Source organism: Setaria italica, chromosome IX (genome assembly GCF_000263155.2).
Source record: "Setaria italica strain Yugu1 chromosome IX, Setaria_italica_v2.0, whole genome shotgun sequence".
NCBI lineage: Eukaryota > Viridiplantae > Streptophyta > Magnoliopsida > Poales > Poaceae > Setaria > Setaria italica.
The window spans coordinates 7312779-7326781 of record NC_028458.1 but is presented as its reverse complement, the minus strand read 5'-3'; the positions used below and the strand labels follow the sequence as shown (position 1 = coordinate 7326781).

General features: G+C 51.0%; 2 protein-coding genes across 2 annotated transcripts in view; both read left to right on the top strand.

Annotated features, from left to right (window-relative positions):
* Positions 1–2665: 2665 nt before the first annotated feature.
* LOC101754456 (pentatricopeptide repeat-containing protein At4g01570) lies at positions 2666–6736 on the top strand. The gene has a single exon (XM_022829610.1). It carries the CDS (start codon positions 2919–2921, stop codon positions 5229–5231), a length of 2313 nt encoding a protein of 770 aa, XP_022685345.1. The 5' UTR covers positions 2666–2918; the 3' UTR covers positions 5232–6736.
* Positions 6737–11429: 4693 nt separating this feature from the next.
* LOC101754060 (threonine dehydratase biosynthetic, chloroplastic) overlaps positions 11430–14003 on the top strand; it is a 4855-nt gene continuing 2281 nt past the window's right edge. The window contains exons 1-4 of the mRNA XM_004981935.4: positions 11430–11949; positions 12740–12919; positions 13016–13285; positions 13532–13738. Of these exons, the coding sequence (XP_004981992.1) occupies positions 11533–11949; positions 12740–12919; positions 13016–13285; positions 13532–13738 (1074 nt within the window). The 5' untranslated portion in view covers positions 11430–11532. The remainder of the gene's footprint in view (positions 11950–12739; positions 12920–13015; positions 13286–13531; positions 13739–14003) is intronic.

Genomic DNA, 14003 nt, shown 5'->3' with positions numbered 1-14003 from the left:
AACCTATACACTAGACATTGCCAAATTTTATATTATGAGAAGATCGTGTCTTCATAATTGATGAGGAACAATTATGATTGGTTGAGATAAGAGATGATAAATTTATTACGAACCACATTAAGAAATTATGGATTGTGTAATTTCTATAGTGATGTGGACTGGCCTAAGACGACCAAAACCGACGTCGCCGCACGCCCGAGCCTCCGCGTCCGTTGAACCCTTTCCGAACTCCGGTCGAAGCCAGCCGGTGCCGTGTCGCCGCTCGCCGGTGCAAAAACCACCCCAGATCTGGCTCGCGTCGCGTGACGAGGCACCGCACGGCACCTAACGCCAGTTTCTTCTCCGCCGGCCGCTTCCGGCAAGAGACGACAGGCAGGTACACGTCCGCTCGCGCGGAAAGGAGAAGACGACACACCGATCGATAGATCATCAAGGTGAGGCGTCACGTCCACAGTAGCTAGTGGCGTGCTGGCGCGCCATGATCGGGATGGCGACGACGACGACGACGACGACAGGTCACGCCGGCATAAAGCGGCGTAGCGTTCGTGGCCGTGGAGGTCGGTGGGCCGAGATGGAGGAACCGGCCAGGCGAAGCAGAGATGAGGGGGGTCATATCACCGGCCGGCCGGCCTTATCTGCCGGCGGCCTTTATTTCCTTTCCACGCCCGCCGTTCTTTTAATCTTTCCAGGTATTTTCCTTTGAAACGAATCTTTCCAGGCATTTTGTGGTGTGTGTTTCTCAAGCATCAAAGATCATAACCCCTTCAGGACCGAGATCGATCAACCTACTAGAATTCAAGATCTGCTTTGATTGAATGCAACCCTTCATTAAAATGTCTCGAGCGAGGCTGGAAAGCGACGGATCAGGAAGGTTTCGCTGCGGTTTCCATGTTAGGTTGCGCGCGAGCTGTGATTCTGCACGTGGTAGCGTCCACCGGGTGATGTTCAGGTGCAGCGCGTGTCCATTGCACGCGACGCAAGCAATAGAAACGTCCGTGCTGACAGATAAACCCAGCTCGCTCTGCCGCTGTTGTGGTTCGCGTTTCCGTTCGTCACGTTGCCTAAGACCCATCGAGCTTATCTTCACCGCGCAGACAACACCTTGCAGCGCCCTCCCTGCACTGATCTCGTGCACATGCATGGTGATGGCGTTTAGGATGAGCCCGGCGGCACCAGCCGTGCCCGTCCGGTGAGTGTACTGGCAGTGGCATGGCGCAAGACCTGGAACGAAGCGAAATCGAAACGCGATACAACCGGCAGGAGTCGGGTCGGAGTCACGACCGACCAAGACCACGACGTCGTGCTGGCACTGGACGAATCCCTGCGCGGATTCCTCACCGACCTGGCCGTACTGATCGGCGCCGTACGACTTGATGGGCGGCAGTGGCGTGTAGCAACCTTGGGCCGCGGACACATGCACGGACGCGCTACAGGTCACGCGAGGCTACAGCATGCAGTGCAGCAGGGGGCAGGCCGTATATCGTCCGTCCGTTTTGCGTTGCATGGAATCCAAGTGCTGCTGCCAGCTGCCCTCCCAGCGGCAGGGGCACCGTGCAGGCGTATCACGATGGGCATTACGAATTTACGATCATCAGTTCATCGCAGGATAACCAAATCCTATCTCACGAGATCGGTGTGCGCGGCGAAAGATGAGCCTGTTGATCGAAGATAAGGAGAACCGTCATCTTATCTTCACATAATTGCACATTTCCAGGTATTCTGTGGTTTTTTTAAACATTATTTATGTGGGGTTTGTTTGTGCCCTTTTGCTAATGATGGATTAATTAAGCTTAATAGATTCATCTCGTAGTTTAGTCTCCATCTGTGTAATGAGTTTTTGTAAATAGTCTACATTTAATATTTCTAATTAGTATCTAAATATTCGATATGATAGGTGCTAAAATAATCAAATCCGGCCTAATTAACTCTAAGTGGCTGGTACGCGGCATCAGCCTCCGATCAGCTGGGCAGTCCAAAACGCTCTCGGAAAAAGAGATACTACAGGAGCAGGCGAGCTCATGAACCTGCTTTTGCTTACTGGGTGTGCAGTGTGCTGGATAATTGCACTCCGAATGTACTTATGTACACTGTAGCTTGATTTGTTTGAAAGACGTGTCATGCAAATCACGACAACCTGGTTGGTCCGTACAGAAGAATCCTTAAAGACGTGTCTGCAGGTCGATCTGCCCGCACTCGTAATTAAGGCCTAGTCGTCCGAATTTGGACAACCAAAATCACTACGTCAGTACTGTAGCATACTGTAATTCGTTTGTATTTGTGAATTATTGTTCAAATATTAACTAATTAGTTTCGTCTATATTCAGTACTCCATGCATGTACCGTAAGGTTGATGTGACGGGAAATCTTCTTTTTGCATTCTTTTTGCATAGTGTTAAAATTGAAATTTTGGGTAACTAAAGCCTAATACTCGTTGCTGAAAGTCTCGCGCGTGGGTCGGCGAATTACCGTCAAGGCGCAGATGGCAGATCAGCAGGGTGGTAGCAGAAGCGAAATGCAAACGCGATACAGCCGACACGACCACGACGTGGCACTGGATCTTTCCAAGGATTCTTTGTCGTCCCTAGCGAGGCGAAAAGGACGTACGAGCGTTGGCCATGGCACCGAGGCTGAGACTGACGGGAGTTTGGAGTTGCAGAAAGACACGGCATTGTCTTGAAGAGTCGCGGAGCCGCCTCGGCGATCCCCACTCCAACGCTCACTCGGCAAAGCCGAGCTCTGATCGTCTCATCAGTGCCGGTGCGCGCCCGGCCGGGGAAGTGGGATAGCCGGTAACCCCACCAAATCGCGGCCCTGCGCACGGAGAAAACCACGCAAAATCGCGGTCGCGCACAGAGGAACCCCCTGAAAGCGCGGCCGGGCCGTCGCAGGCAGCAAAGCCACGCCCGCGGGGGCAGCATATGGCGCCCGGGCTGGCCGCACCCATCCGCCGCGGGCTCTCGGCCGCGTCCCCCACGCCGCTCTCCAGCCTCACCGACGCGCTCCTCGCCACCCGCCTCGCCAGCCACCTCCTCACCACGCCGCACCTGCCCGCCGCGCTGCTGCCCGCGGCGCCGCTGCCGCTCCCCGTCCACCTCCACATCCTCCGCCACCCGGCGCTCCCGCCGGCCTCCAAGCTCTCCTTCTTCCTCGCCGCCACGCCGCCGGCCTCTCCGCTCCTCGCCTCCACCTTCCCCGCCCTCCTCCGCGCGCTCTCCGCGGGCTCCCCGCCGCTCCTCGACGCGCTCCTCCAGTTCGCGCTCTCCTCCCCGTCACCCGCCACCCTCCTCCCGGCACTCCTCGCTTCGCTCCTCTCGGCCTCGCGCCTCGACGCCGCGCTCGCCCTCTTGGACGCCGCGCCGCCCGACCTACTCCCCCGCCTCGCCGCCGCCGCTCTCCCTTCCCTCATTGCCTCCCCGGACCTCATCGGTGCCGTTCCCGCCATCCTCAGGCTGCTTCCAATCGCCTCCCAGCCACCGCCCGTCCGGGCCACGAACCGCCTCCTTCTCGCCTTGTCGAAGGAGAACCTCAGCGATGACTTCCGCCATGTGTTCGACGAAATGTCGAGGAGGGGCCTCCCTTCGAATGTAAGGTTCTACAATATTTGCATCTACGCGTTTGGCAAGTGGAGGCAGATGGATATGTCGCTGAGGCTATTCGTGGCAATGAAGGCTGCCACTCCACCTGTTGCGCCGGACATATGCACGTATAATTCGATCATCCGAGCGCTTGTGATTGGTGGGCGGGTTACTGATGCTTTGGTGACCTTTGATGAAATGAAGTCTTCTGGAATCGAGCCAGATGTGTTCACTTACCGAGCAGTGGTGAACGGATGCTGCAAGAGTTTTCGGATGGATGACGCATTGCGTGTGTTTCATGAGATGCGGGGCAGCAGTGCGGTGAGTGATGTTGTGGTGTACAATTCGCTCCTCGATGGGCTGTTTAAAGCGAAGAAGCTTGATGAGGCATGTGGTTTTTTTGAGACAATGGTAGCGGATGGAATCCAATGCTCAGCGAGCACGCACAACACTGTGATCGATGGGCTGTTCAAGAATGGGAGGGCAGAAGCAGCATGTCGGCTGTTTTATGAGCTAAGAAGGAAAGGGCAACTGTTAGATGGAATTGCTTATAGTATCATGGTGAGGGAGTTCTGCAAGGAGGGGGTGGGGGACCAAGTTGCAGAGGCCCTAGACTTGGTGAAGGAGATGGAGCAGCGGGGCTTCGTTGTTGATTTGGTTACCATAACATCATTGCTAATAGGTTTCAACAAGAGTAAACGTTGGGACCTGGAAGAACAAATAGTAAAGTTTATAAGGGACGGCTCTGTATTGCCGGATGCCATTCGGTGGAAATCAAACATGATGGTTGCCCTGAGAGGCCCTCAGGACAGAGGGAAAGATGGGACACCAATGTTTTCCTTTGATGGTAATATGGATGATGTGATGAGTTTGGTTAACCCTGCGGGACGCACTGATACTGATGAAGGACCCACAAATAATGATCCCAAGGATGATTGGTCATTGTCACCACACTTGGATCATATTGCTAAACGTGCTGACAGTTTGAACAACTCTGTTATATTTACAATGCACAGAGGGCAGAGGGTGCAAGGTATGGGGGGCAAAACTTTCGATGCTGACATGATCAATACATACTTGTCAATTTTTTTAGCCAAAGGGAAGTTGAGTGTAGCCTGCAAGTTATTTGAGATCTTTACAAATCTAGGAAACAAAGGGACAAGCTATACATACAATTCACTGATGACCTCATTTGTCAAGAAGGGTTATCTGAAACAGGTGTGGGCAATTCTTCACGAGAGGGGCGGACAGCTCTGCCCTAATGATGTAGCAACATATAATCTAATCATTCAGGGTCTTGGCCAGATGGGAAAAGCAGAGTTTGCTAGCACAATTATTGACCGGTTGTCAAAGAAAGGTGTTTACATGGACATTGTCATGTATAACACACTGATCCATCAGTTCGGGAAGGTTGGGAAGGTTGAAGAAGCAAGCTGCTTGTTTGAGCAGATAGTCAGAAGCGGGATGAAGCCAGATGTTGTCACTTTTAATACCTTGATCAATATTAATGCAAAAGCTGGTAGATTAAAGGAAGCTGACAAGTATTTGAGGAGGATGATTACAGAAGGCATTGCGCCAAACCATGCCACAGAAACAATATTGGTTTTCCTTCATAAGGAGATTGAAAAGAAAAAGGCAGAAGGCCAAATGAACTAGCAAAAAAATATGAACAAAAACAGTACCATAACATCTGTTATCTGTATTGATCATCACAAGGCATGTTCTTTCTATATTCAAACTGAAAAACTGCAGTGCAAATCATGATTATTGTAGTATAAAAAATTTGGGTACTAACACAGTTCAGGAGGCTTGGCTGAACCGCACTACTAGAGTGATACTTTCAGTATGCTCACGATATCTGATGTCATGATGGTTTAGAGAAATTACTGCAGGTTTCCTGTGCTCAGGTGATTAGGCAGCCTGTTGGCTCAATGGCATGTCTAATACCACAAACTGCATTAGTTGCATCTAATGGGATCTTCCAGTTCCACATCACATCTCCAGAGTCAATCTAAACTGCCATGAGGTAAGTTTTGGTTTATTATCTTTTGGAGCTATAATTACTTAATCACAATTGTCTATTGCAAAGTCATTGTTAAGAATGGATTCTCAGAGTATTGGATAGCTGGAGTACTCAGTAGGTACCTATAGATACTCCCTCCGTCCCAAATTAATATTTGTTTTGGCTTTTCTAGATACTTAGCTTTGCTATGCACCTAGATATACCTAGAAAAGCTAAAACAAATACTCCCTTGTGTCTAGTCAACAGTTGAGTTACTCAGGAGGACTACGGACTACCTATTCCTTTATGCTCGTGCAATTGTTTTTTAAAAATATATGTAAAAAAGAGGCACCTCTAATATGTCACCATGGTTGCTATGAAATTCAACTTGCCTACAAGTTACAGGATCTCATTGAGGTGACCACATATGTAAATTTCTGGTTTTTATCTATGCTGATTTCAATGTTATGTGTTCTGAGAATCTTGCTTTGGCCTTGTGAAGCACATGTAAGGTTTTGTTGAGAGAATAGAGAACAACTAACCTCCAGCGTTCCAGCAATGTCTATTATACCAATAAGCTTAAGTGCAGTACAGATTCAGCACTGACCGAGGTTGATGTTGCCGTCATGCCATCAACTTGCCCTCATACAGATTGATGTTGGACAACATCTTGTTGGTATTCTCTTTTTACTTCTTGTCTGAATAGCTTAAGTGCAATAAGTTGCTTTTATTTTTTGGTTGGTTGGTTGTAGCTGGTTGATTTGGGATAGGAAGTTCATGGTGATACTTTTAGCATTACTTTTCAGTAACATAAGATATTTTCCTTTCTTTCAAAAGAAGCCAATTCGATCCTCCGATTTTGAAGCTGATAATAAAAGATGCAGCTTTTCAGAAGTAGCAATTCTGGTTAGGAGAAATATTAAGAATCACATTGAACACAACATTATTGCTTATGATTACTCTGTTGCACTGTATGATACATTTGATATCTATCACATGATTATATTCCTATCCCTAGGATACTGACATAAGGAGGTTGGCGGATGAAACTTGTTTAAGAATTTTGGTCCATATGTAACACAATCTGTTCATTCACAATAAGCACAGGTATATATTATTAACTGGAAAGCTTAGTTTATGGACATTGTGTACTTGTGTATGAAGCTCAGTATTGGTTCATATATTCTCTTTGGATTAAGCATTTTGTACTTTTGCAATGATCTAGACTAGGAGGGTCTCTATCATCTTGTTTTTGGTTGTGAATTAATTTCAGTTGGAGAACTGATTGTGACATATTCAGACATTGACATTGCTCACATGTAAAACACAACAGGATGACACAAACAGAAGCATAGGCTTGCTCCTGTGCTGAACAATTTGTCATGACATTACATTGTGCTGATATTTTGTTTGCACACTACATCACGCATCATGATCTGAAGGAATCATGTAACTACAGCGCTGATAATTGTTTTTTTAAAATATTCTCCACTTAGCAATTGGTATTAAGATATAGTATATGATCTGGATGCAGCAAAATGCAGACCTTGATGCCTAATATACTTAGTTGTGTATAAAATCATTAAGGTAGTGTTTGGACGTAGATATTCAGCCTCAGAATTGGAAATTGGAATTGACTAGCTCAAATTCCAGCTGTTTGGATGGTTTGGAATTCGGAATTGGAAATAGACTCCAGTACCGACCGGTATTCATCGCTCCAGTATACCCTTCCCCTCAATACTGATCCCTTCCCCTCCATATCGTGTTGAATTCGCGTTCCTCCTGAAAAACGCCCGTGCAGCTGTTCTCTCGACGATGCTGCCGCCGCCGCGCCTCTACTCCGCTGTGGCCGCGGCCCCCTCCTCGATCTTCTTCTTCGCAGCCGACGCCCCTTCTTTCTCCCGGCAGCACCCTTCTTCCTCGCTGTTGGCGCCCCGCCCCCTCCCTATCCTCCCCTGCCTCCCTCAGCGGCAAGCCGCACCGCCCCTCCGCTGGCGAGCCACCCACGCCCTCCCCTCCCTCCGCGCTGCACCGCTCCTCCCTTGCCTCGCTCCGTCGACGAGTGACGCTGCCCTTGAAGTGCCGCGTTGCTCCTCCCCTACCTCGCTCCACTGTCCCTCCCCGCTGCTCCCCTTTCTCCCTCCCTTCGCCAAATGGAGCGGCGGCTCGGTTTCCTCATCTCCACGGCAACAGCTCTTTGTGGCTGGTGGATCTGGGCGTCCATGATGCATGGAGGAGGAGCTGGTGGGGGTGCGGCCAGCGGCGATGGGAGGAGCAGCGGGGAGAGAAGATGAGTCAATGCCAAATCTTACTACATGCACATCCAAACATGAATAGGTATTGGCACTCTCGTTGAATTCCATCTAGCAATTTCATTGACATCCAAACAATCGCTTTGGTATTGTGACCCATTTTCAAAACTACTCTGATTTGGTATTGGGATCAATTCAATGCCAAATCCCACAATATCGACATCCAAATGAAGCCTAAGTATTTTGGCCTCTAAGCACTCCAAGAGGTAAACAGTTGGAGGACACCTGTGATTTGTGCTTTTGAATTTGTACACCTTTCGAGGGTAGATAGTATAGAAATAGCTCATGGCACTCGTGCTGATTTAGTGATTGTTATCTGCAGATAGGATAGGGTCGGTAGACGACGATACTTGTTTTAAAACAGTTCTAGATCATATTTAAATACCGGAAAAGACTCGTGCTTTGAGCCAAATTTGTTCCATCCAGATTGAATTGTAAGACCTGGAGCCACGATGTGGTCCTCGTCTCTGTTGCACCGCGTGGCATGTCGTATGTCCTGTTTTCACATGCACACCTCGGGCAGTGGCCGTTGCACGTTGAGTGAATCAGGTCAGAAAAGGTTACACGAGTGTTTCCTACTACTCCAACTTGCCGTAAACCGTCCCAGAATCAGGAAAAGGACTTGGAGGCCTCTTCATGTCACCTCTGGATAGAAGTTGGTTGGGCTCTACGACCTTCTCGTTGCAAAAAATAAGGCTAATATCTCTCTGTATCCCATACAACTTGCCTCGCGTCGTGCTATTTTGAGTATTCGTTTAAATAGGTTCAGACAAGTCTGAGCAGGAGAAGCTCTACGATTTCCGTGAGTTCTTGTGCACATAACAAGTTTATCGTAGTCGAGTTACAGGTGTAACAAGGGAACACATGCTTGTGTTTTCTTTTTTGCAAATTGCAAGCATTATGATGATTGGTGCTGAATTTTGATTCCTCTTCGTACAGAACAGCATCACGCAATCGAGTATGGACGAAATGCATCATTTCCCAACTAAACCAAGTATTAATAAAACCTGCGAAGTGCTGATCTGGTCGTTCATTTTTCTGAGCACCTTTGTATTAATGCTCTTTTCTTTTAGAAGAGAGCACTAGCGATGTTCTTTCACGTGTATATTCTGCAGTCCTAATTTTGTCATTCTTTTCACCTTGCATTTTCTGTTGGTAGAGGCAACCACCATCCGAATCTTACAATAACATTACGTCAAAATAAATAGTGTACTATCGACGAACGTGTATAGTCACATGCCCATGATTCTTTGCGAATTAGGTAAAGTTTTGAAAGAACAATTTACTAATTTATTTTGCAGTCACATGAATCACAAGCAGCAGTCATTCCATCTCGCTCCCCTCGCGTCGCCCCCACGTGGGCGACACGGGCGGGCGACCGCCACCGCCACCTTCCACTCCTCTCCCTCCTCTTTTCGCCGCGCCGCCGTCCGAGCCATCCTCTGGAAGCCTGACCGGCCGCAATGATGGCGGCGGCGGGGCGACTCCCCCCCTTTGGGTCCAGGCGGCCGCGGCCGCGGCCGCCCAGTCAACGGAGAGGATGGCCATGGCGGTGCCCGCGTGGGTGGCCGGTGCGGATCCGGTGCCCCGAGGGCGGATCCGCCGCCGATAGCCCGCCGACGAGTAGGAGGGCGATGGCGGTCGAGACGCCAAGGATGACGCCTCGCTGGTGGCGCCGGAGGGGAGCGAGCGGCGGAGCGAGAAGGGAGGACGGCGTGGGCAGCCACGGGGCGTCACGTGGATGGGCCTGGCGGGGGCTGGTGTGCCGGTGGTTCAGCCTCGTTGCTCGGCGGGAGGATCGACGGGCCGAGGCGGTGGCGGAGGTCAAGGCCGTGGTGGCTAGGGCCGACGGCAACGGTGCGGGGGTTGGCGACAACGTGGAGGTCAGGAGGCGCCGCGCGGGGAAGGAGATGACCGACCGGCAGCGGCATACGGACGAAGGCCGGCGTGTGGCTCCACGGTGTCAGCACGAAGGAGGCTGACCGACATGGCCCGCGAAGGCTGGCCCCGGGCACGAAGGGAGGTGGCGCTGAGTGGTGGAAGGAGAGGACCGGCTAGCGGCGGCGGACGGAGGGCGCCCGGTCTAGCGTGTGGTTGCACGGTGTCAGCGCGATGACGGTCAAGTAGGGCGAGCGATAGGCCGGGGCACGATAGCTCCCACGCCTTCAACGGCGGCGGCGTGGTGTCGCGGTCGGGGTGGCATGTGCAAGGTGTGCGAGCGACGCCATGGAGGCGCAGCAAGGACACCTGGCACAGGGGCACGCTGGTGGCACCGAGTACCGAGGTGGTGCTGCGGGCGTCGTCGGGCCACCTCTCCTCGGCTGAGGAGTTGCGGAGGCGACGACAGGAGAGGAAGGTGGCTGAGCACTAGTGGGGGCTCGCACGGTGTGGAGGAGGCCGTGAGGAGTGGGGGTCCGGTGGACTCGGTGGCAAGCAAGCGGAGGTGGAGGTATGGCGGCGATGCCGCCCCAGATGGGCTGACGTGACTGCAGTTTGGGAGTGCCGAGCCGTGTTCGTGTAGTGAGGGGTTGGGATGCTCCGGGCAAAATCCCTTGCCGACGTTTGCTGGTGGAGATTACGGCAGCACCCTATGGCGTCGTTCTCTCAACAGGGCGTCATGTCTGAGCTAAAATCCTACTGCACAGGATACTCTAGGTGAAAACCCCATCTAGTTCCTGGACGAGCGACGGCGGCACCATTAGCGTCGTGCCCTCCTTGGAGGCGTTATCTTTAGAGATCCATCTGGTTGGTGGCATTTCTGTTCCGTTGGTCACGGGCGGCAGCAGCTGGTGGCGGCATTTCCGTCGCGTGGCAAGCTGGACGGTGTTGCCGAGGCCATGTGGAGGCGATCGCAGGTTTGGCGGCGGCCAGGGGTTGTCGTATGGTATCTATTTTGGCTGCTTGTAGCAGACCACGACGGCTGGCGTTTCTTGACAACGGTCAGTGCAGCGTGGGACTGCGTCGGAGGATGGCGCTTGCGGTAATAGCATCGTAGGACAATTAGGCTTGCAGTGGATCATGGTGGGTTGCTCAGTTTGACTGGGCTACCCAGTGCGGTACATCGTCTTTCGACGGTGCAAACGACTTCTTTGATTTGCTAACTTGGCGGTGGAGACTTTTACGCGGGGCGAAGTAACAAGGCGAAGTCGAACTATGGTGACTGCTGGGTTGATCGATGAAAATCAGAAGAAGTGGGGCAAAGTGGGATCGTTTTGCTCGCCACCCTGACAGCGATAAAAAGAAACGAATCCCGTACGCCATTACGCGTCCGGCCCAGCCGCCGCCGGTCTCCCTCGACGTGCTCGTGTTAAGCATGCCTCCCGGGCTTCCCACCCCGGCGCCCGCGCGGAAAACGACGGTAGAAACGGCCAAGGAACCAGGCGCGCGCGCGCGGATACGGCCACACCGTGGGGATCCTGAGTCCTGACGCAGCGACGCTGAGCCCCCGTTCCGGCGCGGGCCCCGGCCTCCACCACCCTCCCCACGACCCACGTCCTCGTCCGCGCCACATCATATCATCCCGCGGGGCGCGACTCGTGACGACGCATCCCGCTGCGCTTTACCCGCCCGCCGCCGCCTAGCGTAGGAAAACAAATCAGAAATTCGGGGAGGGCACCGCACCACCACCACCACCACCACCACCATGGCGGCCGCCGCCACCGCCGCAGCCGCCTCGGCCTCCTTCCCCGCGGCCGCCGCCCTCTGCCGCGACGGCCGCCGGCCCTCCCGCGTGAGCGCCGCGGCGACGACGCCCGCGGAGGCGGCGGCGCTCGCTGCCGTCCCGGCGCCGATGGTGCGGGTGGTGCCGGAGTCGCTGCAGCGGGAGAGCGGGTGCCTCGTGGCGGGGTTCCGGGAGCGAGGCGCGGGCGCGGCGGATGGGGATGGGTTCGGGGACGCGGCGCCTGGGGGAGGAGGAGGGCCCGGCGCGATGGAGTACCTCACCAGCGTGCTGTCGTCCAAGGTGTACGACGTGGCAATCGAGTCGCCGCTGCAGCTCGCCACCAAGCTCTCCGACCGCCTCGGGGTCAACCTCTGGATCAAGCGCGAGGACCTGCAGCCGGTAATCGACGGCGACGCTCAGCCTTCCATTTACTTGTCCCCGCCACCTTTTTGGGTTGGTTTTGTGTTCATGGACGCGGCTATTTACGCATTTCTATTGCCAACGAAACAGCATGCTTTCATCGAAATGCCAGGGTTTGGAAGTTTTAGCTGCTACTTGTGTTTGTGGATACATTTTGCACTCCTCAATAACCAAGTTCAATGGAATATTTTGGTAACGGTGATACTTTTTGGGTGTTTACCTCGGTAGTGTCGTGTTATGGTTCTGCGGGTTTGAATAGGATGTTTGGATTCACAGAATCTCATGGATTCTCTTGGTGCCTGGACAGGTACTTGGACATTCCCTTTAATTTTCCACCTTGGCTTTCATACGATCTTGTCATTTTGTCAACGCTTTCTCCCAGGAGAATAGATGTTTTAGGATATTTTGCACTTTTACCTTTGTTAATTAACGCTTGATTTTTATAGTGCTGAAATCTTGATGTGGCTGTTTTTTTTACTTGACAGAGTCTGAAACTTGATTCCACGAAACTTTTATTTCTTTGAAATCTCACTTTTTGAGCTTAAGCTATGCTTGTGGAATGCAGCATGATTCAGGGTCTGGGAAGTTCGTATTTGTTTCCCTATCTGTTTTGCGTACGCACCTTTTACATACAGTACAGTTCCTAATTTATTTTGCTTGACTGTATTTAGTTCTTCTATGTGGTTAATTTCAAGTTCCCTGAAATGTACTATTTCACTTCTATGCTTTCTTTCTTTTCTTTCTCAAATTTTGTTTGTTTGGTGTATAGGTATTCTCATTCAAGCTGCGTGGGGCATATAATATGATGGCAAAGCTCTCCCCTGAGCAGTTGGAGAGGGGCGTCATCTGCTCATCTGCTGGAAACCATGCCCAGGGAGTTGCTCTTTCCGCTCAGAGACTGGGATGTGATGCCGTCATCGTCATGCCGGTGACAACACCAGAAATCAAGGTTTCTGATCTTTAGATGCCAAACTTAAGGCTTCCCTTTTCACGATTCATTTTACTTAATGCTCACTGAATAATAAACTTAACACCTTAATTCCAGTGGAAATCAGTGGAGAGGTTGGGTGCAACGGTAGTCCTCGAGGGGGACTCATACGATGAAGCTCAGTCATATGCAAAATTACGATGTGAGCAGGAAGGTCGCACATTCATACCTCCATTTGACCATCCTGATGTTATCACTGGACAAGGAACTGTCGGCATGGAAATTGTTCGGCAACTGCAAGGTCCACTGCATGCAATATTTGTACCTGTGGGAGGTGGTGGATTAATCGCTGGAATTGCTGCTTATGTGAAACGGGTTCGCCCAGAGGTCAGTTTTCCATCGTTCCATTTCTTTACAAAAACAATCCTATGCTCAAGACAACGACTTTCTTTGCATGCCATCATGGAGACTTGGATTTGATATTTAATTGCATTTGTGTAGTTGAATTCTTTCATGTTGAATCAATATTTTACTGCAATCCTCTGCACAATTGAACCCAGTATAGCTACCTTGCGCTGGTTTCTATCCAGGCTGATATTTTTTTTGTATGTTTTGCCTTTTTTTTTGGTACAGGTGAAAATAATCGGAGTAGAACCCTCAGATGCAAATGCAATGGCATTGTCATTGTGTCATGGCAAGAGGGTCATGTTAGAGCATGTTGGTGGTTTTGCAGATGGTGTAGCTGTCAAAACTGTAGGGGAGGAAACATTTCGCCTGTGCAGAGAACTAGTAGATGGCATCGTTATGGTCAGTCGAGATGCTATTTGTGCTTCTATAAAGGTGAGAACTATACATGTATTTTTCTGCTATTCATTAATATTTTAAATGGGTGTTTATACACTGTTATATTTCTTAGTCTCAACTCACTTGAAGCTCTGGATAGTGGATGCAATGCTCCATTAGTATTCTCTGCTGTAGTGGTCGGTCATTCGGTCAATGTAAAGCACCATTTGAAGTGTTTTTGTAACATGTTCAGAACACTACTAGTGGCCATCCCCTATAAGGTTACGATTCAGTAACTATGTATCTAGCATGAGTTCATGTA